The sequence below is a fragment of the Oryx dammah genome, unplaced genomic scaffold (assembly GCF_014754425.2).
Source record: "Oryx dammah isolate SB20612 unplaced genomic scaffold, SCBI_Odam_1.1 HiC_scaffold_4, whole genome shotgun sequence".
In the NCBI taxonomy this organism is placed as follows: Eukaryota; Metazoa; Chordata; class Mammalia; order Artiodactyla; family Bovidae; genus Oryx; species Oryx dammah.
Genome location: NW_024070188.1, coordinates 48,664,105 through 48,691,782, shown reverse-complemented (window position 1 = coordinate 48,691,782; position 27,678 = coordinate 48,664,105). Strand labels below are relative to the sequence as shown.

Genomic DNA, 27,678 nt, shown 5'->3' with positions numbered 1-27,678 from the left:
ACTGAAGTGTGGCAGTGGTAATGAAGAGAAAAGGGAATAATTTAAGAGAGATTTAGGACCTAAAGCAAGACTTGGAGATGGATCAGATGGATAAAAGAGGGGAAGGTGTCAAGACGACATCTAGATTTCTCACTCAAGTAACTGCATTTAAGCAACTGAGAGAGGAAATATCAGGAAAAGATCATTGTGTAGTCTCTATGTTGGTTTGTTGCTTGGGGAATAGAGATGGGAGTTCAGCTGTACGGTGATTTCTGGTGTTGTCTGAAAAACTGAAAAGGTGATATCAGGGTAGGCAATTAGATAAACAAATCTGGAGCTTAAACAAAAATCAAAACTGAGTCACAGGCTTACAAGAGATAATCGAGCCACGGGTGCGAATGAGACTTCCAGGGAGAGAGTGGAGCTTGAGAAAAAATGAAGGTCCAGCATACAGAGCCTTTAGAAACTCAAAACTTTGATAACTAGCAGAAGACAGAGACCTTGAGTGAGACGGAGAAGAAATGGCATGAGACTGAAAGGAATCAGGAGTATGTGATGTTTCAGAAGCCATGTCAGAGAGTATTGTAAGGAAGTGTGGACAGTGGTACAGACTACCACTAGATAATCCAGCAAGAAAAAGGCTGAAAATGAACTTGATATTGTAAGGAAGAAAGATCACTGGAGACCTTTCAAAAAAGTAGCTGATTCAAATGGTATTTATATAGATGAAGTCCTTTCTAAAACACAATCATCCAGAAGTACAATATATAAAAGAAATAAATCAGGGTTGTCATGATATAAACAGAATGCATATAAACAAAACATGTAAACAGAATGCTTACATAGTAACCTATACCTGTACATGGTCCCCTGAGGCAGTTCACAGAAACCCAGAAATTTAGAACTTCATGTTTTGAAACCAGTGGGCTTAGAAGTGATAATCTTAGAAGTACCTTTTCATCTTTGATTTTCTATAATTCTATAAATACAATTTAATCTACTTTTTTTAAAAATTGAGGCTTTCCTGATAATTAATGACTGCTGTGTTTTAGTGAATACCAGATACCGATACACTTCTTTATAAACACAAAGAAATATCCTAGTATTGAGTTGTATGAGCTGCCTGAATATTCTGGAAATTAATCCTTTGTCAGTTGTTTCATTTGCTATTACTTTCTCCCATTCTGAGGGCTGTCTTTTCACCTTTTCACCTTGCTTAGAGTTTCCTTTCCATCTATGGGGTCGCATAGAGTCGGACACAACTGAAGCGACTTAGCAGCAGCAGCAGCAGAGTTTCCTTTGCTGTGCAAAAGCTTTTAAGTTTAATCAGGTCCCATTTGTTTACTTTTGTTTTTATTTCCATTACTCTAGGATATGGGTCATAGAGTGAGTGAGTGAGTGAGTGAGTGAGTGAGTGAAATCGCCCAGTCGTGTCTGACTCTTTGTGACCCCATGGACTGTAGCCCACCAGACTCCTCTGTCCATGGGATTCTCCAGGCAAGAATACTGGAGTGGTTGCCATTTCCTTCTCCAGGGGATCTTCCTGACCCAGGGATCGAACCCAGGTCTCCCGCATTGCAGGCAGACACTTTAACCTCTGAGCCAGCAGGGAACTCTAGGAGGTGGGTTATAGAGGATCATGATTTGATTTATGTCATCGAGTGTTCTGCCTATGTTTTCCTCTGAGAGTTTTATGGTTTCTGGTCTTACATTTAGGTCTTTAATCCATTTTGAGTTTATCTTTGTGTATGGAGTTAGAAAGTGCTCTAATTTCATTCTTTTACACGGAGCTATCCAGTTTTCCCAGCACCATTTATTGAAGAGGCTGCCTTTGCCCCACTGTATATTCTTGCCTCCTTTGTCAAAAATAAGGTACCCATAGGCACATGGGTTTATTTCTGGGCTGTCTATCTTGTTCCTTTGGTCTATATTTCTGTTTTTATGCCAATATCACACTGTCTTGATGACTGTAGCTTTGTAATACAATCTGAACCCACTGTTCATTGCAGCACTATTTACAATAGCTAGAACATGGAAGCAATGTAGATGTCCATCAACAGATGAATGGATAAATAATTTGTGGTGCATATACACAATGGAATAATATTTAGCCATAAAAAGGAACACGTTTGAGTCAGTTCTGATGAGGTGGATGAACCTAGCACCTATTATACAGAGTGAAGTGAGTCAGAAAGTGAAAGATAAGTACTGTATTCTAATGCATGGAATTTAGAAAAACGGTGCTTGAAATTATTTGTTCTAGTTCTGTGAAAAATATCGCTGGTAGCTTGATAGGGATTGCACTGAATTTGTAAATTGCTTTGGGTAGTATACTCATTTTCACTATATTGATTCTTCCGATCCATGAACATGGTATATTTCTCCATCTATTAGTGTCCTCTTTGATTTCTTTCATCAGTGTTTTACAGTTTTCTATATATAGGTCTTTAGTTTCTTTAGGTAGATATATTCCTAAGTATTTTATTCTTTTTGTTGCAATGGTGAATGGAACTGTTTCCTTAATTTCTTTTTCTACTTTCTCATTATTAGTGTATAGGAATGCAAGGGAGAGGGAGAGGGTGAGATGATTTGGGAGAATGGCATTGAAACATGTATAATATCATGTAAGAATCGAATCTCCAGTCTATGTCTGATGCAGGACACAGCATGCTTGGGGCTGGTACACGGGGATGACCCAGAGAGATGCTGTGGGGAGGGGGGTGGGAGGGGGCTCATGTTTGGGAACGCATGTACACCCATGGTGGATTCATGTCAATGTATGGCAAAACCAATACAGAATTGTAAAGTAAAAAATAAATAAATAAATAAGAAAGAAAAACAGTGCTGAAGAATTGATTTACAGGGTAACAATGGAGAAACAGAAATAGAGAAAAGGCTTATAGCCATGGGGAGAGGGGAAGAGAGGGTGAGATGTAATGGAAAGAGTAACATGGAAACTTACATTATCATATGTAATATAGATAGCCAACGGGAATTTGCTGTGTGGCTCAGGAAACTCAAATAGGGGCCCTGTATCAACCTAGAGGGGTGGGAAGGGGAGGGAGATGGGAGAGAGGTTCAAAAGGGAGGGGATATATGTGTAACTATGGCTGATTCATGTTGAGGTTTGACAGAAAACAATAAAATTCAGTAAAGCAATTATCCCACACTAAAAAAAAAAAAAGAAATATCCTAAGCTTTATTTTCCTCAATATACCATCAATTAGCTTTACTTGTCCTCTTTCTAATAACAGTTATAAACTAAGTGTGATACTGGATGTGTTACAAGGTTATGTCTCTGAAAAACAGAACATTAAATCAAAATGTGAATGAACTTTCTTCTAAGCTCGTGCTTGGGGCTTCACCCTCAATAGAATCATCACTTTAATATAGTACCTTTGTCACTCTTCTTCAATATTTTGCCAGGATTTTTTTTAGCACTAGTAATATCTTCTATCTTTGACTTCAGTTCCCTCACTATAATTACTGTAATGAAGCAGAAGTAACTCCTTGCTAAGTTGTAAGTGTGCGTGTGTGCTTAGTCACTCAGTCATGTCTAACTCTTTATGACCCCATGGACTGTAGTCCACCAGGTTACTCTGCCCATGGGGATTCTCCAGGCAAGAATACTAGAGTGGGTTGTCATGCCCTCCTCCAGGGGATCTTCCCAACTGAGGGATCAAACCCAGTTCTCCCGCCCTGCAGGCAAATTCTTTACCATCTGAGCCACCAGGGAGGCCCCAGTTTCAAGTAACTAGCACCAAACAAATGAAGGCCAGGAGTTTTTACACAAGTAGAAGCACTAAGAATCCTCTTCATTTTTCACCCTTCATTTGCCTCTGGAATATTTCTGTAGCATTAGAGAACAGACTGAAGATTATTAATAAAAGTCAAGTTTTGTCCATTCCTGACCAGCACCTTCTCTCTGCTCTATGTAGCCTCCCTTAAATTGCTAAGTTGGTCATTCAAAATAGTCCCTTTCTTCATTTACTTGAATTGTTGGCTCAAGGAACCCAACAGATGCAATACCACATTGTGAGAAGCTTGGAGGACTTTCTGATAAATGTGGTGGATTAAACACGTGCATTTATATCCACTTTGATTTGAAACTTCGCGAGAATGGGAGTTATAGGAAAGAGATATCAGTAGAAAAGGAAAATCAGGAGAGTAGACAACAGCAGAAAACAACCTTTTGAAAACTAGAAAGTAGGTGAAATAAATAAAGACTGAATGTGAAGTGCCTGTGGGGAAGGACAGGAAAGCAGAGGAATTCCTGTCGGGTTCCCCAGAATGGGCTACTTAACATATGGAATAGATATGTACTGAGAAGGTTACGAGGGGGTGAAAAGGGAGATCTGGTACTGGGTAAAAATCAGACAGACTGGGAACAGACTGGGTAAAAATCATGAATAGGTCTGAACCATGAGTATTAACAGTATGAAACACCCTAATTCCTTTTATAGTTAGATTTTACTTCTTTCAGTCCAGGGAGATAAGGCTTAAAAATACTGGAACTCAAAGATCTAAACTCTATCTTCCTAAAACTTTCTACTATTTCTGTCCCCAGCCTCTAACTCTCCTCCATCTCCTCCTCCTTCAACGACATAAGATTCTTCCTTCCACCTGCTTGACAAGCGGGATGAAGACAGAAGCCAGTGACATATCACCAAATTTGCAGTTTTACTAAATAGTAAAGCATATTAATACATAATGTTTGAAAATATTAGTCCTCTTCCCTTTACCCCAGATATCTAGTTTGATGTCTCTCTACGTAACTTCACAATTAGTTCACATCCTTATTTCTAAGGAGATAGTGAAGGCAAAATGCAGCTTATGACAAGGTGGAGCACATAAAATGCAACTCTTTCCTAGAAAGCCAGTGGTTCTCATACTTGAACACATGTCAGAGTCACTTGGAGAGCTTGTTAAAGCACCAATTGCTGGACGCCCATTTCCCAGTGTCTCTCAACAGTAGGTCTGGGTAAGCGACATTTATAACAGCTTCCTGAGTGGTGTTAATGCCACCTTGTTCACAGGTCACAGTTTTGAGAAGCACTGCCGCACAGAGCACAGGTTCTCAAGTGAAGGCAAACTTGCCTTGCAGGGGAAAGGAGGCAGTGAATGTATGCATGTTTGGTTGTCACAACCTGGAGGGGTGAGAGGGAGAGCTAATACTGACATCTGATATGTACAGACCAAAGATGCTACGAAACATCCTACCACACACAGGACAGCTCCACACAGCAAAGAACTATCGGGCCAAAAATGTCAATAGTGCAGAGGGTGAAAAATCTTACCATAGAGTAAAACAGAATTTACTCCAAATATATGATTTGACCATTGTGCTGGTGACATGGAATAAACACGCAAAGAACTGTTTTTCTTCAAATACTGATAACTCTGAATTTTACTCATCCGTGACAAAATGAAGTTTTAAACATAATTAATACTTACAAGATATATTGGGCTACAGAAAGAAATAAGCATTTATTTACATAAGGTTATTAGTAGATTTCTAGTAAAGAAACATAAGTTAACATTCATCTTGCAAGAATAGTAAGAAAACTAATTATAATAAAAGACTAATTTTAAAAAATAAAATGATCAGCTGTATTTATTTCCTAAGATAAGTCAAACGTGAACAACTATTCATTTTGCTATAATAAATATTTAATATAAAGGAAATACTTTATTTTATAATGAACCATTTGTTTTAAGGAAAAACTGATTATAGCACTAATCAATCCTAAGTAAACATATCTAAGAAAACTATACTTTATATATACATGCATGTGTGTGCATGGATATACATATATACATGTACATGTACACACACACACATAGACAAATATACTTACTCCAGTGGGCTGGAAAATAAGTCCATCCATTTCATGGCTGACTTCTTTGGCAAAATTTCCTTCAAGTAGCTATGAAATAAACATATTTTTTTAGAACTATAATAATCAACACAAAAATCACTTTTAAAGTTTTTAAACTTTTTCTAAGCTTTGTAATAAACTTAATACATAAGCTTCAAAAACTGAAATACAAAATGGGGGAGAAGGGTGATCCAGAGGAATCTAGGCTAATATACTGTAAGATTCTTTTTTTTAATATATGAAGATTTCCATTCCATGGCAGGCTAGATATCTCAAACAATAGTCCTAGCTGCAATAACCAAAATGATGGTAAAATATTCAAAACATATTTTTCCTTCTTCTAGTTTTATTAAGATATAATTGACATACAGCACTGCATAACTGTAGGTGTACAGCATAATGATGTGACTTACATGTATCATGAAATGATTACAATAAGCTTAGTGAACACCTATCATCTTATGTAGATACAAAATAAAAATGTATTTTTTCCTTGTGATAAGAATTCAGGATTTGTTCTTAACAACTTTCATATATAATATACAGCAATATTAATTATCATAACTGTGTTATACATTACATCCCTAGCTCTAGTTTTTCTTACAAAGCTGGTCCAAAAGTACCAACTTCCAGTTATAAAACATATTTTTAAATTCACTATGCTGAGCCAGCATAAATATAGCAAGACAAAGAGGCCAAAACCAAAATGACTATAGAAACTCTGGGAAGTAATAAATATAGGGACTAAAAATAAATGCATCCACAAAGGAAGAGAGCAGAAAATCTTGCTTGGGGATAGGTAGAGTGAGAATAAGATTCTCTGAGAATCTGTAACTACAAGTTAGTTCACATATGGGGATTACACCTTCAAAATGCATAATCTGTGTTTTCCGCAAAACCTCAAGCAGAAAATTTAACCTTTCTTTCTGTCCTACTTTTGCCTCATTTTTTGTCTTTATTGTATTTTTTCCAGCAAAAAATTGCACTGCAAGGAATACACACCATGATATACAAACAACAGTTTTTTCAATGCCATATCTACTGAAAAGCAGAATTATAGGCCCAATGCTCTCTAATTATTTCTGAACAATTGTTTTAAATGCTTCTCTTCCACAGACTTTTATTATTCTGAAAAACTGAACATGTACATCACTGATGGAGGACCTAAACACTGATTTCTGCATCGTAGGAGAGAGAACAGAAGATACTTTCACAGAGCCAGGTAATAACACTGTTACCCAGAGTCTTGCCAAATGATATAATATTTAGGAGAGTTCTAGGATTCAAATATATTCCACCAAAATTTTGGATCTGCTGTGTGTTATCCAATCAAAATCTTTCATCACAATCACATCCTCTTAAAACCGCTATACTGAAAGGGAGATGTGCATTCCAAAAGTGACAACCAAGATTTCCAGTATATTTCACACGTCACAAGATCTGTGATTCTCTTCCCAAACTGTGACTTCATTTTCTCTGCCATTTCATTCCTTGAAATCTGCAATTTCTATAAACTGGGAGCAGTTCAGCAAAGAAAAGTAAGAACTATCCTACTTTCTAACTGCTTTAAGACCAATCTGAGTTTGAATAATTTACACTTCCTTAAAACTGTAATGTTCTTTAGTCAAGTTCATGGGGACAGAAATCAGAGAGACTGAGAGGGAGGGGAAAATGAGGCATTAGTGTTTGATGGGTACAGAGTTTCAGTATGGAAAGATGGAAAAGATCTGGAAATACATGGTAACGATGACTACACAACAATGTGAATGTAATTAATGTCACTGACATATATGCTTAGACATGGCTAAACAGTCAATTTCATGCTATGTATATTTTACCACAATTTTTTTCAACTGTAATGCTCTTGGTGTTTTCTTTCTTGTAGTGTTTTGATCTTTCCTCTTACTATAACATTAAGATAGTGGGGAGCTTGCAGTGGGACTCTTAGAGCCATGCTACCTGGAATTTGGCAGGACAGGTAAAAATTTCAGGACAGATGTGAAATTGATCTCTAATTCATTCATAGGTTTAAATGACCTAGCCATGTGAAGAGGGAATTTGCCTAAGTAAAAATTCAATATGGATTAAAAGTACTGATTTTTTATAATGAACTAACTAATGGGTAAAGGTTCAAATAAGAAAAAGATGTATAATATTGATACATCTTGTATTTCATCACATGAGAAAAGGTAACCTATTAAATTCATAGCACAAATCCTGTTGAGGAATGAAGCAATGAAAACAAAATGCCACAATCATCTTTATAAATAGTATTTTTTAAAGGTTAAACAATTTGTTCTTCTACTGCAGGTCCATCATTTATGGCACATAAACATAGCTTTTTCATTCTTAGAGCATATTTCTCCAATTCATATATTGGATTATCCATGTAGATAAAGTATAAAGTATATGTTGACAAGACTCTAGATAACATAATGCTACCTGCTGCAGAAATGGAAGTAACTTTCTTTTTAATTTTACTCTAACTTTTTAAGAATCAGAGAATTTAAGGGACTATGAAACTTCTTAGGTCAAAATAAGAAATACTCCTTGTTTTCACTCATTTTACTCCCTATTGATTCCTCTAGACAATATTTCTTTCTTAATAATTTACAGTATCACTTATTATATATTAAAAGACCTTTTTATAATATAAAGGTCTTTATTCTATAAACACTTTATACTTTATATATATAAAGTTTATATACTTTATATAAAGTATAAACTCTTTATAGTATAAAGTGTTTTTGTGCTTGGTCCTTATATAATTCAAAACACACAACCCCTCATGAGGTGTATAATTTTAATTTTGTATTATTATTCATTTCACTAGAAAATGAAACTGAGGCCATCAGTAATTAAGCGACTAGCTTCAACTCACTGGAAAAGACCCTGATGCTGGGAAAGACTGAGGGCAAGAGTAGAAGGGGACCACAGAGGATGAGATGGTTGGATGGCATCATTGACTCAATGGTCATGATGCAAACTCTGGGAGATAGTGAAGGACAGTAAAGTCTGGTGTGCTGCAGTTCATGGAGTTGCAAAGAATCGGACATGCTTAGTAACTGAACAGCAACAGCAGCAGCAGCAGCTTCAACTCAGCTAACAAAGTAAATTCATTCAGAACAGATTTCAATTAGACTTTAATTAAAAACAAGGAAATAAAGAAAGTCTCTGACTCTCTAAAATAAATGCCCTAAAGACCTGAAACGTCCCACGTACATCCTCCAATAATCATTTAAAACTTAAGAGACTTCAAATGTACTGTAGCACGTGCTACATGAATAAGATACATACAAAGGAAGATAAAATTCTTGAGGTGGAAGGAATTATTTTTTAGGGATAAAAATTTTATTAATATATATAACAAATTTATATAATTCATTTATTATTCATATTAGAAATCAAATATGTAAAATAATGTTAAATTTAAAATATTGCTTTTTGGGGTCATAAATTCTGAAAGAAAATTTATCCAAACTCATTACGAGCATCTTCTATACATCAGTGTCATTATCATTAGAGCCAATACTTACGTCACTTAATATATTAATATATTTCCATTACTTTCACTGCTGTCTCTGAGTTATAGCATACTTCAATTCACACAGTAGACTATCACTGCAGATGTTATCTCAAGCTACAGGTACTGATTTGAATAACACATCAGAAAAGTCCCCTCCGCAACCATTCCTTAGGTCTGTATTCATTTTCCTGAAAGTGTTCAGCATCTTTAAAAAGCTGATTTATGGAAAAGCTCCATTTTTTACTTACAATGTAAAACTTGTCTAACCTGACAATACATTTTTAAAAAGCAGACAATCTGTAAAATCATAGCTTTTGTTAAGGTCATTAGCAGACTGAGGTCTTCAGGAAACCAAGTAAACTGAATTCCAAGCCCTTCAAAGAAAGATGAAATACATCTTTCACTTTTGGAAGAGCATAAGAGGAAAAATTGGAAGTCATAAAAGCAGGTATAAAGAAAACCTGAAAATTTGATAAATTTTTAAAAACCAAGTGTGAGTTAGTTTAACAGTTTAGAATCCCTGAAAGCCCCAAACACACGAGGAATCCAAACCTACTCACTAGCTCTATTCCTCAGGTTTCTATTAAGATTCACAGGAAAGACTGGGGGCAGGGCAAGAAAGATGACAAAGCCTCATTTTAGTTGCAAACAGACATAAAAGCCTTCTCAGACCCTATCTAATATGAAATAAAGGCCATCTGAGGATAAAATCGTCTGCAGCTACACAAGGGTCCAGAAAAGCCCTGGTCCAAGAATATTACATTGATAAAAAGCAGGAAAACTTGCTCCTGCCAAAACATCCCATCTGTGCAAAGGAAAATGGCTCCCAAGAGTAAGAGGTCAGCCCACTGATGGGAAACCCATCCCTGAGACTCCAGTGTCCAGGGTCTGCTTAATACCAAGGCTTGAGGTTAACACTACAGCACTACAGTCCCCACAAGTCAGGCACTGAGTGACAAGAAACAGTAGATTACATAGTAGGGAGAGTGCAAGAGCACAAAAATAGACCACTGCATGGTAGAGGCAAGCAGAGTCCACTGAAAGCTACAGGTGAAGCTGAACATGAGAAAACCTATCTTATACCCCAGGCCTTTCAAGTAACAGAAGTCATCTGTTTAAGGAATCTGAAGTCTGTGGAGCACTGAAGATAACTATATAGCAATACAAAGTGAAAGTGAAAGTCACTCAGTCGTGTCCAACTTTTTGCGACCCCAAGGACTGTAGCCTGCCAGGCTCCTCCTTCCATGGAATTCTCTAGGCAAGAATACTGGAGTGGGTAGTTGTTGCCTTCTCCAGGGGATCTTCCCAACCCAGGGATCGAACCTAGGTCTCCCACATTGCAGACAGATTCTTTACCATCTGACAATACAAACCAATCTCAGATACAGAACAGATTATCACCCACTAATTCCACCTCCCACAAATGAAGTTTACTAAACTTAAAGAAGGAGAGGTATGCACATTACTAAGCAAAAGACATTTACCTCAGTATCTATTGTTCATATAAAAAAAATGCCAAGCATCCAATAAAAAACTGTCACAAATACATACAAAGGAAGAAAAAATGACCTACATCCAATAGATAACGTAATCAACAGAAGAAAACACAAAGGATGGCCCCTATTTTGGAATTATCAAACAAAGATTTTAAAATAACCTTCACATTTTAAAGGAAAAGATGGAAAACATGAATGAGCAAATTGGAATTTCAGCAAAGAGTTAAAAAAAAAAGGAACAAATAGAAATCCAAGAAATAAAAACATAATATCAAAAAAAAAAGAATATTAATCAATGGGAATGACAATCAATGAGATTATCAACAGACTGAATATAACAAAGAAAAGAATCACTGAACTCAAAGAAGAGTATAGCACTTTTTCCAACTGAAACACAAAAAGACACAAGGGGAGATATAGGGGTGGCAGGGAAGGTAGGAGGACAGAACTAGGAATCAAAAGGCAAGGATGAAGAGGTCTTTAAAATACAGACTACACATAGGAGAGAAAAATCAGTAAGAATATAGAAGACTATTACAATAATGAAATCTGACCTATTTAACATTTTATAGAAAACTGTACCCAGCAATAGGAGAAAATATATTTCTTTTTTAAGTGCATACAACACTTCTACATAGGTCAAATCCACACAAAGTATGCTCTCTGACTACAATGAATTAAATTAATTAAAAGTAAAAGAAAAATATCTGGAAAATCCTCCAATGTTCAGAAACTCCATAACCAACTTTCAAATAACTCAAGAATAAAAAGAAGTCAAAAGGAATTCTTTAAGTATTTCAAAACAATGAAAATGAAAATATAGTAGATGGATATTTGACAGATACAGTTGAACAGTGTCACTGGAAAATATATTGCACTAAATGACTAATTAGAAAAAAAAGAAAGGTGACAAATTAATGATACCAACTTCTATCATAAGAAACTAAGGGCAACTTTAGAGAATTCAGGATGGAGAAGGCAATGGCACCCCACTCCAGTACTCTTGCCTGGAAAATCCTATGGATGGAGGAGCCTGGTAGGCTGCAGTCCATGGGGTCGCGAAGAGTCAGACACGACTGAGGGACTTCACTTTCACTTTTCACTTTCATGCACTGGAGAAGGAAATGGCAACCCATTCCAGTGTTCTTGCCTGGAGAATCCCATGGACAGGGGAGCCTGGTGGGCTGCCATCTATGGGGTTGCACAGAGTCAGACATGACTGAAGTGACTTAGCAGCAGCAGCAGAGAATTCAGGAACCACAGATACCAGAAGGAGCCACTTGGATTGAGACTGTACACCCAATGAAGAAGACCACACCCATTAAGACCAAGACCCAGACATAGTTGAAGAAGGCACATCTTATGGCTCACAGATGGTAGAGTTGATGAAATGTCTTAAAGAGGCATCTCATCAATTTTTAAAGATGGCAGCTGTGGTTAGAAAGCAATAAATCTGAATCTAAAATATTACAGGAGTAATAGCCAAGGATACGGAGAAGGCAATGGCACCCCACTCCAGTACTCTTGCCTGGAAAATACCATGGACGGAGGAGCCTGGTAGGCTGCAGTCCATGGGGTCGCGAAGAGTCAGACACGACTGAGCAACTTCACTTTCACTTTTCACTTTCCTGCATTGGAGAAGGAAATGGCAACCCACTCCAGTGTTCTTGCCTGGAGAATCCCATGGATGGGGGAGCCTGGTGGGCTGCCGTCTATGGGGTCGCACAGAGTCGGACACGACTGAAGCGACTTAGCAGCAGCACCAGCAGCCAAGGATAAGTTGCCAAAGTGAAAGTGACTACATCAGAAGAAAGTGTCACAGAGCTGAAAATTTTAAAGAAATGGAGAAGCCACGGTCATAAGTAGAGCAAACCAAATACAGAAAAGTTGAGTACGACAAGTAAAATGACCAGTCTTTGAGAAAAGAGTTAAAGTTAGGCACAGCTTCTAGGGAAAAAGGAATAGTTATCAAGAAGCCAAAAAGAGGCTGAATACACTTAATTAAAACAGAATGGCTTGAAAAGCTGTTTTATTTTAATAACTTAAATATCAGATAATTTTAAAACTCACTTTGCTCTCCATTTGTCTCTGATATTATATTCCAAGATAAAATGTCCTATACCTTTAAGTTAGTCTGTTTTCTTTCCTCTTCTATCTTTTAAGTAAAACTTATGAATTGCACTTATTTTTTATGTAAGAAGAGCTAAGTTTTTCTTAGAAAATCTTATTAGATGATAACATCTCAATAAAAATAAAATTTCATCCATTCTTCCATTAGGAAGGTATTTCCTGACTGCCCACTAATGCCAGCAATCCAGTTAGTATTCAGGATACTACGAATCCAACGATGATATAAACCTAGGCCGATATGCCTAAACAATACCTTAAATTTAACAGTAAAACTAAAAATGCAATGAGGTAATCAGCCATTTCTCCCTGTCAGTTTTTATTCAGAAACACAGTTCTACTTAAATTACCTAAGATTTGGGTTTTAAAATCATTTCTAATAAAAAAAATTTTTAAGATATTTTACTTTAAAAATATTTAACTACAAAACCTTGGAGAAGCTTTAAGGTGGAGTATGTGGTGATTTATCTATCCTAAAGAGCCTAGGACTTCTTTGGCCATATCACCCTCAACATGCCCAATCTCATCTAAAGATTCTAAGATACATTTTCAGAACTGCAATTTTCTTGATTATTTTCCACTAGGTAAAATTAGAAGATAATTAGATAAAAGATAAAATAGTGGGTAAAACAGCAATGCTATGGACTGCAGCCTGCCATGGGATCCCTCTATCCATGGGATTCTTCAGGAAAAAATACTGGAGTGAGCAGCCAATCCCTTCTCCAGCAGATCTTCCCAACCCAGAGATCAAACTCAGGTCTCCCACACTGCTGGCAGATTTTTAACCATCTGCTACCAGAAAGCCCCAAAATAGTAGACATAATTTATCAAACAGATAGTAATAAAGCATGACAGTATTTCACAAATGCTTACAAGATTTAAATGTGTTTACCTATGAGTATTATATCTCATTACCTGAATACATTGCAGAAGGCATGTAACTTTCCATTAACAAAGACTGGTGGAGCTGACAAAGATTATACCAGCTGATTGACTCTGGATTGATATTTTATACATCTATGAATCACAAAGTAATTAGAAATCAAATCATTATAAATGCATAAGCAGAGAAATAATACAAAAGGGCTAAAAATTAAAAACATGAGAAACAAAAGAGAAACTGTAAAGTTACAAAGCATAGAAAAGAACCTTTAGAAATAAGGAAAATGATAGGTTAAGACAATAATGAAGAGGAAAATGAATCTACAGTAAAATTGGGAATACAAATTGGCAACATTAATTCATCATAGTATAAAAAAATTCTTTTCTTAAACAAAAGATTAAACTATCTCTACCTTTCTGTTCTGGACTATTCTATTCACAACAGATATTTTCTGGGTAGATATTCTCCACATGGCCTCAACTGAGAATACTCAATACAGTAGCTTCTATCTGCTGACTTTTTAAAATGTGCTTTCATAATTCTCCTAGTTTTACCAATCCCCCCAAAATGGAAACTTCCACTCACCTGGATATTACTATTTATTGTTTTTAATTCCCAAAGTGTAACTCCTAATTTAGGTAAAGATTATTCAATGCTTCTGTACCTTAAATACTCCTCTAATAGCAAAAAATCACTCTATAAAACACCTTTCTTGCTCACCAAAAAGCCAATATTGGGCTTCCCTGGTGGCTCAGTGGTGAAGAATTTGCTTGCCAATGCAAGAGATATGGGTTCGATCTCTGATCCAGGAAGATTCCACATGCCACGGAATAAGTAAGCCCATGCACAACTCTTGAGCCTGTGCTCTAGCTAGCGCCTGGAAGCCCCAACTCCTGAGCCCACACGTCACAACTACCGAAACCTTTGCACCCTAGAGCCTGTATTCTGCAACGAGAAGCCACAACGAGAAGCCCGTGCATCACAACTAGAGAATAGCCTCCACTCACCACAACTAGAGAAAAGTCCTCACGGCAGCAAAGACCAAGAACAGCCAAATATAAATTAAATTATTTAAAAATTTTTAAGCCAAATTCACTCTTTTTAAAAAAGAATGACTTGATTTCTGTGTGTTTTTTTTTAACCAATGACATCTATACAACAATATCATTAAAGTTAGCTAATCAAAATATAAATATTAATAACTTCTGGAACACTATCATTGGCTCTTTCATTAACTCATATTATTACAATTAAAATTAAGCAAAACAGTTCAAAAAATTCTAGTGAATCCAACTTAAAAAGTTAGAAAATCTAAAATCAAAATTTCTCTAGAAAATAGTTTGGTTTTTTTCATGGATGTTCGTCTTATTTCTACCTAAAATTCCCTCATAATTTCACAAAGTAGAAGCCAACTCACCCTCATGAAACAATCAAAGTTTTTTTTTTTTTTGCCAGATTTCCAGTTTTTCTTTTTAATCTCAGAATGAGGCATCAACATACATTCCTTCAGTGCCAGTAACTGACAGTCACTCTATCAAGTGTTTGAAATGTTAAGAGATCAATCAGTTTTCTCCTGGAAGGGCTAGAGTCAGATCCAGTGTGGAGGTCCCAAACTGAAATGCCTCTAGGTACCAGGCAGGCCATGAACCTGAACTGGACTGGGTATAACATAACCAGGACTAGTGAACGCTATGACAAACTGGAGAGCACATCTTCATCCAGAAAGACAGTATTGTGCTAGCTTCGGCAGCAAATATACTAGAAAGACAGTATTTTTAAGGTTTAAATGAGCTTAATCTTTCTGAGGCCTACCAGTTTAAGACTTCTGGTTAATATGGACCTAAATACACATAAAATAGCCATTTTACAGTCAGTGCTTTTAATAGAGGTGCTTAAAGCCTTCTGAGAGAACAGAAAAGTAATTATCATTTCATCTATCATCCGCAGCTCTATACAAATGTTTACTGAGTACTAATTATCCATGGGGGCGGGGGTGAAGATGGGAAGAACAGAAGGAGCAGAAGGAAGAGCTAACACATATAACACCATATGCCAGACACTGCTCTGAGCATTTTACATGTACAGTTGGCTCTCTGTATCCACAGATGTGGGACTCGCAGACACAGAGGGCCAATTCTACTACATTCATTTACAGAAGGGCTTAAGCATCAAGAACTTTAGCATCACAGAGGTCTTGGAACCAATCCCCTGCAGATGAGAGACCCATATTAATTCAGTCTAGCCTCATAACAATCTTATAAAGTTAGTGAAAAGTGAAGTCGCTCAGTCGTGTCCGACTCTTTGCAACCCCGTGGACTGTAGCCCTCCAGACGCCTCCATCCATAAGATTCTCCAGAGAAGAATACTGGAGTGGGTTGCCGTTTCCTTCTCCAGGGACCATAATTATCCCCATTTTAAAGGTGAAGCTTAGAACTTGCCCATGGTCGCAAAGCAAGAAACTAAAATCAAAAATCATTCTGGCTCCAGAATCTACATTTTTGATGGCTTTTCTAAACTAGGCTATAACATCCCCAGATATCTCCTAGTGTCTAGTCAACACACCACTCCCCTCCATCACCAGATGTTCATGTTTAATTATCTGACTACCAAATTGAGCTGTGGGCTGAGGACAGGAATCACATTTTATTATCATTTTATCTTCAACATCTATTACAGTAATCTGGTGCAGAGTAAGCTCTCACTTCAACAAACATGTACTGAATAAAAATGAAGTGAACAGCACAGTAATAGGATTGACTGTAAAAAAAAAAAAAAAAAAAAAGTCGATGAGCATAGGTCAGGCAGAAAATGCATGAAATGTATTGGGTTGGCCAAAAAGTTTATTTGGGCTTTTCCATATATGTTACAGAAAAACCCAAATGTGAACTTTTTGGCCAACCTAATATTATCCCATGAAGCTGTATAAGATAAAAACCTATTTTAAGAGAAATTTAAAAGCTACTGGTCTAATGTATACATACATTATTAAAGGGGTAAGATTTTTAAAAAATACTAAAACCATCATTCATAGTAATTTTGTCACAAACCATCCCTTGGTACCCTCATAATTGCCAGTGGGACAACTGAGTCTAGACAACAGGATCCTAACTGGCCTTCTTTGTAGGCTAACTTCCTCTCCCTAAACTACTTCGATTCACTGCTGCTAGAATTAACTTTCTGAAACAATCTGTTGTGTCACAGTCACATGTAAAAATCTTTGAATGCTCCTCACTGCCTGGGGGCCAAGTTCCCTTGCTGCTGCTGCTGCTAAGTCGCTTCAGTCAAGTCCGACTCTGTGCGACCCCATAAACAGCAGCCCAACAGGCTCCCCCGTCCCTGGGATTCTCCAGACAAGAGCACTGGAGTGGGTTGCCATCTCCTTCTCCAATGCATGAAATGAAAAGTGAAAGTGAAGTCGCTCAGTCATGTCCGACGCTACTTCAAATACAACTAAGGAAACAGCAACAAAAACTCAATCTAACCGTAAAGTACATTAATATCATGGATCGTCTTAGCCTGGTTTTTATAATTCTTTTTTTTTGCACCCCAGGGCAACCTCTCCTAAAGTGTTTTCCAAAATGCTTGTCCAGACTGCAGCTGGTACAAAGTGTAGGTGAGTATTTCCTTCGGTATGATGCACTAATTCTGGAAGAATTTGATGCACTTTTGGAAGGAATACATGCATAGGATGGATACTTACATAAACACATGATACAAAAAAATTAAACCAAACTACCTAAGAAGCTAGTGTGAATGTCACAAGAAAAAGAACAAAAACTAGAGAAAGACATCAATGAAAAGACCAAAAATTTGCAATGTATATAAAGGGAAACCAAACTTATACAAAATATAATTTAACACTTTCAAACAAGGGACAGTGTGGTAAACTGCAGAACAACAGATCCCATTCAAAACTACATCCTCTGTTTGAACAGGTATGTACTAAAGAATTTACCTTACCCAGAAAGAGGTCTGGCCTTTGCCCTCTGCTACTGGGAGGTAATCTATAGACCCTTGGAATATCCTGCCTGACAAGAGTATCTTCGTTTGCCTGCAGGGTTGGTCACTGAAAGTCTAACAATATGATTTATGATGTTTGAAACAAGCCACATCAGTTCCAGCCTCCAGAGTAACTGGAGACTAAATGGATTAGCCTGAACTTCTGGGAGGGACTGAATACTCACTAAAGGGGAGCCATGCTGGTAGTATGCCATTGATCTGCAAGGTAAACTCTGGACGCCAAAGGCTTGGGTAAGCTTTCCTGGCTGGCAATACTCTTGAGTCTGATCACACATCTTAGCCAGGAGTAGGAAATACTGTCTCTGACACCCTGAAGAGAAGGTTCCCATTTGGGCCACTCCATATTCTGCCCTACTAGGCTTAGGCTCATATCTTGCCTGGATTTAATTTGCATCCTCTTGTTACAATAAAACTTAACAGACTCTTCCTTTGGCTGGTTTTAACTTGTATCCTTTTGATACAATAAAACCATAATCATCAGGATAGTGCTTTTCTGAGTTTTAAGGCCTTCTAGCAAATTACCAATTCTGAAGGAGTCCCCAGGTGACCCCAGAATTGGTAACTGACTGGTCTGAAGTAAGGTGGCCCTGGGGATCCCCAAACTTGTAGCCAGTGTCTAAGGGCAGTCTTGTGGGGACTATCGAGTTGGCCTGAAGTTATTACAGTAAGTTTTTGTCACTATATTTCTTGAGGTGATATAATTTAAACTGTCCTCAAAGTCACACCCCTCAGCAGGAAAGCACCTGACTTGCCCTGTTGGCATTACTGCCAAGAAGCTATTGAAGAAGTGACAGACTGTAGAATGATGCCACAGTGGCCCTGTTGGTTAATGGGTAAAGGGACCCAGTTAGCCACTATAGAGGAGGCCTTTAATATACACAGAATATCTCTGAACAAAGACAACCCATACTAGGATGACAAATGGCACTTATGAAATACCAGAAAATAGAATGAGATATTGTTATCCACAATATAAAGATCATATAACATTTCCTCTATTCTTTATATCAATTTCAAGATGACACAGAAAGTTCAAAATCATATAAAAACAGGACCTTCAGGTTTATATCTAGACTACTGGATAAAATACCTCAGGTCACAATATTGTAGACTCATCTATACTTCAATTAAAAAAAAATATTTCAGGAACAAAATAGCAAAAGTGCTATACCTCTGTTGCAATGGTTATATTTCCTATAATTACTGTTACTCATTTATGAAAAATTAGTTAAAACTAAGCAAAGTAGATTTTAGGTACTGGAAAACCAATGGATTTAAACCAATGGACGATGATGACTGCAGCCATGAAATTAAAAGACACTTGCTCCCTGGAAGAAAATCTATGACAAACCTAGACAGCATATTAAAAAGCAGAGACATTATGTTGCCAACAAAGGTCCATCTAGTCAAAGCTAGGGTTTATCCAGTAGTCATGTATGGATGTGAAAGCTATATCATAAAGAAGGCTGAGCGCCTAAGAATTGATGCTTTTGAACTGTGGTGTTGGAGAAGACTCTTGAAGAGTCCCTTGGACAGAAAGATGATCAAACCAGTCAATCCTAAAGGAAATCAATCCTGAATGTTCACTGGAAGTACTGATGCTGAAGCTGAAGCTCCAATATTTTGGCCACCTGATGAGAAGAGCCAACTCACTGGAAACGACCCTGATGCAGGGCAACACTGAAGGCAGGAGGAGAAGGGGACAACAGAAGACAAGATGGTTGATGGCATCAACAATTCAATGGAGATGAGGTTGGGCAAACTCTGGGAGATGGTGGACAGGGAAGCCTGGAATGCTACGATTCATGGAGTCACAAAGAGTCAGACACGGCTGAGAGGCTGACCGACAACAAATCACCATCCTGAATTTATTACCCTTGTTTCTAAGCATATACAACTATGGGCCATTCAAGATTCTACTTAAAAATAACATTAAAAAAAAAAACCCCTCTTTGGGAACCTCCTAGAATCAGTAATAAAATCTATTCTACTTATATCTTGATAAAACACTGATTTACAATACACTAAGATTTAGAAAAGGTGACCCAGGTATGTGGGTATCTAAAACGTCATTTTTTGCTTTCCCCGAATAAAATCAGTCTAAAAGATGGAGGGAACCCACGGCTCAAGCTGGGAGAGGCTCTCATTAATTCCAAACAAAATACAGTGGTCATGAACTCCACACCATAAACAACAGTGGTCTAATATGCCTAAAAGGAATCCTAAACATGAATAAGGCTTTCCCTTAAATTCCTGTCTTCTCAGACCAAAAAAAAAAAAAATTCCAGGTATTCCGAACCTCCTAGTGCCATACATACATCTGGACGTAGTATAGTTAATTATCTCACCTCAAACAGCTAGAATTAAAAGCTACTATATTCTTGGTTCATTTACAGTTTGGTTTTTCTGGTCATTCCATCATAATTAAGGGGTAGCCATATTTTCTTCCCTCTAGTTGTTTAAAAACAAACAACACAGTCTTAAGCTTATTTCTGAACATGAACAATGACTAACTCATCTTCTCTCCATCCTCCTTCACCATCCATGTCTATCTTCCAACCTGTGTCCCCACAACCTATTAGTCTTAAAATATTCTGTCTGTACAGAAGAGATGACTCAATATTTAACAGTTCAATTTCTCTATTTAAATGTAATCTCTGTGAGGGTAAGTATCATGCCTAATTGTTCCTGTATTTTAAGCACCTAAAAACATAATCAAATACACTATCATTCAAAAAGTCAATAGACTGAAGAACATAAGCTCAAGGTGTCAGCTTAACCAAAAGCAGTAACTTTATTTCATCCAAGTGGAATCAGTTACAGTCATCCTAATGCACATTTACTGACAAAATAAGGCTATGAAAGTAGCAAACAATTCATTATGTCTATGATAACATAGTTTAAAACTGTGCCATTGTACTGCAGAAAACTTAATCAATAGGAGAAAAGAATTTTGGTAAATACATATTGAGAATAATTTTAATAAAATTAAGTTGTAACTCCTAAAACCAGTAATAAATATAATTCTGCAAAGTTCAATCATTCTTTTTTAAAGAGGATCCTATTTAAGTCTCCAAAACCATTCATGTGACTAGATATTTTCTTTTCCTTTTCAGGTTCACTATAAATAGAAGAAAAGTAGACTTCCCTCAAGTTTGTTGTCAATGGGTAAAATTATATCCACAGTAAAGAGTTCAAAAAGGATGATATAGGACTTCCCAATTTGTTCAGTGGTTAAGAATCCGCCTCGCAATGCAGGTTCAAGCCCTGGTCTGGGAACTAAGGTCTCATGTGCTGCGCGGCAACTAAGCCCACGAGCTACAACTAAAGAAAGCCCACGTGCAGCAACAACAAGCCCCTGTGCCGCAACAAAGACCCAGCACAGCCAAACATAAAAATAATAACAATAAAATTAAAACTAAAAAGATAATGGTACTATTCCTTTAATATCTTCAACTTATTTTCTTCTGGTTTATAATTCAACAAACATGGCAAATTACTGTAAGATTTTAATTTAGAAATATATAGCTGTTACTATAATACCTATAAACTAGAGCAAATATTTAATAAGAGTACTGCTTTTCCTTAAGTATCCTCCAAAAGACTATTTTTATAAACTTTTAAAAGATAAAGGGGGTTTAAACCTTTATAAACCATCCTTTTTTTAATTTATAAAATGACTTCTTAGCATTTCAAATGAACTATAGAAAAGAGAAAGTTATCAAGAGGAAAGTTAGAAGTAGGAAGAGTCTATTACACTAACAGATACAGTAACAGAGAAGGCAAGGTGGGGCTCAGGGATTAAATAGCCCCAAAAGAAAGAATGAAAAGAGCAAGTTCTAATAGAGGTGCTTGAAGAACTCATGCATTGAATAAAACATGTTCCACATAACCCTCACCCTGATGGTAGGCTCTCATAGAAATTCAAAGCTATTTCCAAGACTTTACCTTTTCACTTTGAATAGAGCTCTAATCCTTGGTCATCATATCCATCAGCTACTCTTAACTTTAACCTTAATTGTTCAGTGCTATCTATCAAACTCACAACAAGGACTTCAGCACTTGGATCATGGTCATCTTCAAGTATTCCACCATCCTACAGGTCCACTGATATATGGGTTTTTTGTAAAATAAATATGTACTACAGTACTATATGATCTACAGTTCGCTGAATCCAAGAATGTAGAACCACAGATAAAGGGGGCCAACTGCAAAGTTTTATTGGAATTTCCAACTCCACACAGGGCCGGAGCCCCTAACCCCCATGTAATTCAAGGGTCAACGATATTCTATACTCATCTTCTGTCATAATACTACACTGTTGCTTCCCAGAAAACACATATTAGGATTAGTTCATCTGTGACTCTACAATCAAATCAAATTTTTCAGTGCTTCACTTGCACTCCGTGAAGTCATCATCACAGACCAAATATTCTATGATTAAACATTATACAATATATATTCAAATATATTTACTATTGTCATAAGTAGTAAAGCACATAAAATAAGCCCCAATTCCATTTTCCTAGATATTTTATAAACTATTTTAAAATTTTACTGCAATTCTTCAACAATGACACAATGATATTTTACTTTTGGTAAGACTGGCCCTATTTGGGGTATAAAAATGACTAGATGTGCATTCAATAACCAAAGGATATAATCTAGCCAAATATATATAACACGAATGTCCCTAGTTTTCCTAATCCACTGCAAAAGGTTATATTTTCAAAACCATGTCCCAAAGTCCATTCTAACTCTTTCCAGTTCTTAGGGGAGAACTGAAACACATATTATAGGTTTTAAGAAAGTCTGGAATTGTTAATTACTTACTCTATGAGCAATGTGATGAGAGTTGTGAGGTTTTTTACTTTAGGAAAAAATAAAAAGATGTACTATAGATATTACTTTTAAACTCATACGCTGGAACTAAGTACCCTCCGTCATTTCAACAATGACCAACAGAAGGTTCACTTAATTTTCTATGTAACTGGAAAAGACAAAAGCTATTATTTAACCTTAATCTTTCATCTTAAAATTCTAACAAAACTACGAGGTCGGACACTGATACCAAAGTACTGAGTCACACCAGTGAGAGTTACAGACTTAAAAAAAGCAGGAGGGGAGGGTTCAGTTGAATTTGAAGATGTGTGATAAGTCAATCCTGTGCCTTTGTTAACCTATAGTAAATTCGCCTTTGTTAACCTATAGTAAATTCACAACCACACCTGGTTAGAGGAATTAATCTATCAGACTTTTTTAGAAAAGAAACTGCCTCCTAATCACTTTAGAGGACAATAATTACTTTTTCTTTCTGAATCTATAGTACTAATACCTATCTCCTGAATGTAAATGGTCGAAAAAGAATTTAAGCTGTTATTCTGGGCAAACAGATGGCAATTTCCCCATATTACAACTCTGAGTCCATAGAAATGTTTAAAATATATTTGGTACCACATATAATGATCTCTTCATGTTTCAGTGAACAAGATTTACTACCCCAAAAGAAGTTTCCTGAAACAATAAATCTTGAGGTTCACTATACAAAGCAGTTAAGAGCTCTCTTTATTACACATTACTGTGATTTTCTTAAATTCTCCTCTGAAATGGTAAATGAATGAGACTGAAAGCATCCATTAGGCCATATTCAATTTCGGTGATGAATAACATATTAATAGACTAGATAGTACAAAACTAAACACCAGAAATATGAGAATACATAAAGTTAGCCTCATTTCATCTTGCATCTGCCTTTAAACCAAAATAGTTTTACCATTTTGTCTGTAATGACGTAAAAAATGAGGCATAATCACTGAAAACCTCTATGTGTGAAGAACAGTTCTTCACATTTAAGCAAAGGTTTTTTTCCTTCTCTTCAACCACAGTTGCAATAACAAACTCTCAAAGGTACTTTTTCTTTTACTATGATACAAACAATACAATGATAAAGTCATATAACATTTGTATATATAAATAACACATGGCTAGATTTTCTTTATGAAAATCTTTTCTTTGTCTTAGACAAACACTTAAGAACTATAAATTTATATTTAAGGATAAAATAAGAAAAGAAAGAAAAAAGTAAGGCAATACCTAGAAAATTAAACTGAATGCCAGATGAAATACATGCATATATATATATATATAACCTAAACTTCCTAGCTAGCAGAGTATGCAAGAAAATAACAGATGAATATTTATAAAATCCTTATTAAACTAGATGAGTATAAGCTCTTGAAAAATTAGGTGCAGTTAAAAAAAGTTTTTGTAATTCTCTGTTTAATCCTCTCATAAGTTATTAGAAATCTTCATATTTATTACTTTCATCCTACATATCAAATATTTTACTTTCAAAACAGTAATAAATCATTGAAAAATATTTTCCACAGAATTTTAATAAAGCAGTCACACTGGACATGTGAAAGTAAAATGACTCCAAGCAGAGAAAAGCAAAAAAATTATTGCTAGAAACTTTTGAGAGATTATTAGGTCTTTCTTTTTCCTGTTTTTTTTTTTTTTCCTTTTTTCTGTTTTAACTTGAGAGAGATAAAAGGAATGGAGTCTTCCTTAACTTTTTAAAAAATTAATTTATTTATTTTAATTGGAGGCTAATTACTTTACAATGTTGTAGTGGTTTTGCCATACATTGACATGAATCAGCCATGGGTGTACATGTCTCCCATCCTGAACCCCCCTTCCACCTCCCTCCCCATCACATCCCTCAGGGTCATCCCAGTGCACCATGCCCTGTCTCATGCATCAGACCTGGACTGGCTATCTATTTCACATATGGTAATATACATGTTTCAATGTTATTCTCTCAAATCATCCCACCCTCGCCTTCTCCCACAGAGTCCAAAAGTCTGTTCTTTACATCTGTGTCTCTTTTGCTATCTTGCATGTAGGGTCATCATTACCATCTTTCTAAATTCTGTTCATATGTATTAATATACTGTATTGGTGTTTTTCTTTCTGACTTACTTCACTCTGTATAATAGGCTCCAGTTTCATCCACCTCATTAGAACTGATTCAAATGCATTCTTTTTAATAGCTGAGTAACATTCCATTGTGTATATGTACCACAGCTTTCTTATCCATTCGTCTGCTGATGTACATCTAGGTTGCTTCCACGTCCTAGCTTTTGTAAACAGTGCTGCAATGAACATTGGGGTACATGTGTTGCTTTCAATTCTGGTTTCCTCGGTGTGTATGCCCAGATTGCTGGGTTGTATGGCAGTTCTATTTCCAGTTTTTTAAGGGATCTCCACACTGTTTTCCATAGTAGCTGTATTAGTTTGCACTCCCACCAACAGTGTAAGAGGGTTCCCTTTTCTCCACACTCCCTCCAGCACTTATTGTTTGTAGACATTTTGAGAGCAGCCATTCTGACTGGCATGAGATGGTACCTCATTGTGGTTTTAATTTGCATTTCTCTGATAATGAGTGATGTTGAGCATCTTTTCATGTGTTTGTTAGCCATCTGTATGTCTTCTTTGGAGAAATGTCTGTTTAGTTCTTTGGCCCATTTTTTGACTGGGTCATTTATTTTTCTGGAATTGAGCTGCAGGAGCTGCTTGTATATTTTTGAGATTAATTCTTTGTCAGTTGCTTCATTTGCTGTTATTTTCTCCCATTTTGAAGGTTGTCTTCTCACTTTGCTTATAGTTTCCTTTATTGTGCAAAAGCTTTTAAGTTTAATTAGGTCCCATTCATTTATTTTTGCTTTTATTTCCATTACTCTGGGAGGTGGGTCATCGGGGATCCTGCTGTGATTTATGTCAAAGAGTGTTTCGCCTATGTTTTCCTCTAAGAGTTTTACGTTTAAATCTTTGATCCATTTGGAGTTTATTTTTGTGTATGGTGTTAGAAAGTGTTCTAGTTTTACTCTTTTATAGTGGTTGACCAGTCTTCCCAGCACCACTTGTTACAGAGATTGTCTTTTCTTCATTGTATATTCTTGCCTCTTTGTCAAAGACAAGATGTCCACAGGTGCATGGATTTATATCTGGGCTGTTTTGTTCCATTGATCTGTATTTCTGTCTTTGTGCCAGTACCATACTGTCTTGGTGACTGCTGATTTGTAGTATAGTCTGAAGTCGGGCAGGTTGATTCCTCCAGTTCCAGTCTTCTTTCCCAAGATTGCTTTGGCTATTCGAGGTTTTTTGTATTTCCATACAAATTGTGAAATTATTTGTTCTAGTTTTCCAAAAAATACCATTAGTAGCTTGATAGGGATTGCACTGAATCTATAGATTGCTTTGAGTAATATACTCATTTTCACTATATTGATTCTTTCAATCGATGAACATGGTATATTTCTCCATCTATTTGTGTCATTTTTGAGTTCTTTCATCAGTGTTTTATAATTTTCTATATATAGGTCTTTTTTTTCTTTAGGTAGATTTATTCCTAAGTATTTTATTCTTTTTGTTGCAATGGTGAATGAAATTGTTTCCTTAATTTCTCTGTTTTCTCATTGTTAGTATATAGGAATGCAAGGGATTTCTGTGTGTTAGTTTTATATCCTGAAACGTTACTATATTCATTGATTAGCTCTAGTAGTGTTCTGGTGGTGTCTTTAGGGTTTTCTATGTAGAGGATCATGCCATCTGCAAACAGTGAGAATCTTACTTCTTTTCTAATCTGGATTCCTTTTATTTCTTTTTCATTTCTTACTGCTGTGGCTAAAACTTCCAAAACCATGTTGAATAGTAGGGGTGAGAGTGGGCACCCTTGTCTTGTTCCTGACTTTAAAGGAAATGCTTTCAATTTTTCACCACTGTGGATAATGTTTGCTGTGGGTTTATCATATATGGCTTTTATTATGTTGAGGTATGTTCCTTCTATGCCTGCTTTCTGGAGGGTTTTTATCATAAATGGATGTTGAATTTTGTTAAAGGCTTTCTCTGCATTTATTGAGATAATCATATGGTTTTTATTTTTCAATTTGTTAATGTGGTGTATCACATTGATTGATTTGAAAATACTGAAGAATCCTTGCATCCCTGGGATAAAGCCCACTTGGTCATGATGTATGATCTTTTTAATATTTTGTTGGATTCTGTTTGCTAAAATTTTGTTAAGGATTTTTGCATCTATGTTCATCAGTGATATTGGCCTGTAGTTTTCTTTTTCTGTTGCATCTTTGTCTGGTTTTGGTACTAGGGTGATGGTGGCCTCATAGAATGAGTCTGTAAGTTTACCTTTCTCTGCAATTTTCTGGAAGAGTCTGAGTAGGACAGATGTTAGCTCTTCTCTAAATTTTTGGTAGAATTCACCTGTGTAGCCATCTGGTCCTGGGTTTTTGTTTGTTGGAAGATTTTTTATTACAGTTTCAATTTCCGTGCTTGTGATGGGTCTGTTAAGATTTTCTATTTCTTCCTGGTTCAGTTTTAGAAGGTTATATTTTCTAAGAATTCATCCATTTCTTCCAAGTTGTCCATTTTATTGGCTGATAGTAATCTCTTATGATCCTTTGTATTTCTTTATTGTCTGTTGTGATTTCTCCATTTTCACTTCTAATTTTGTTGATTTGATTCTTCTACCTTTTTTCTTGATGACTCTGGCTAATGGTTTGTTTATTTATCTTCTCAAAGAACCAACTTTTAGTTTTGTTCATTTTTGCTATAGTCTCCTTTGTTGCTTTTTCATTTATTTCTGCCCTAATTTTTATGATTTCTTTCCTTCTACTAACCCTGGGGTTCTTAATTTCTTCCTTTGCTAGTTGCTTTAGGTGTAAAGTTAGGTTATTTGATTTTTCTCTTGTT

The 27,678-nt window shown here is 36.3% G+C and overlaps 1 protein-coding gene across 1 annotated transcript in view; it reads right to left on the bottom strand.

Moving 5' to 3' along the window:
• The window catches only part of RNGTT (RNA guanylyltransferase and 5'-phosphatase), a 241,443-nt gene that overhangs the window by 106,377 nt on the left and 107,388 nt on the right, over positions 1–27,678 (bottom strand). The window contains exon 12 of the mRNA XM_040238814.1: positions 5,838–5,906. Within this exon, the coding sequence (XP_040094748.1) occupies positions 5,838–5,906 (69 nt within the window). The remainder of the gene's footprint in view (positions 1–5,837; positions 5,907–27,678) is intronic.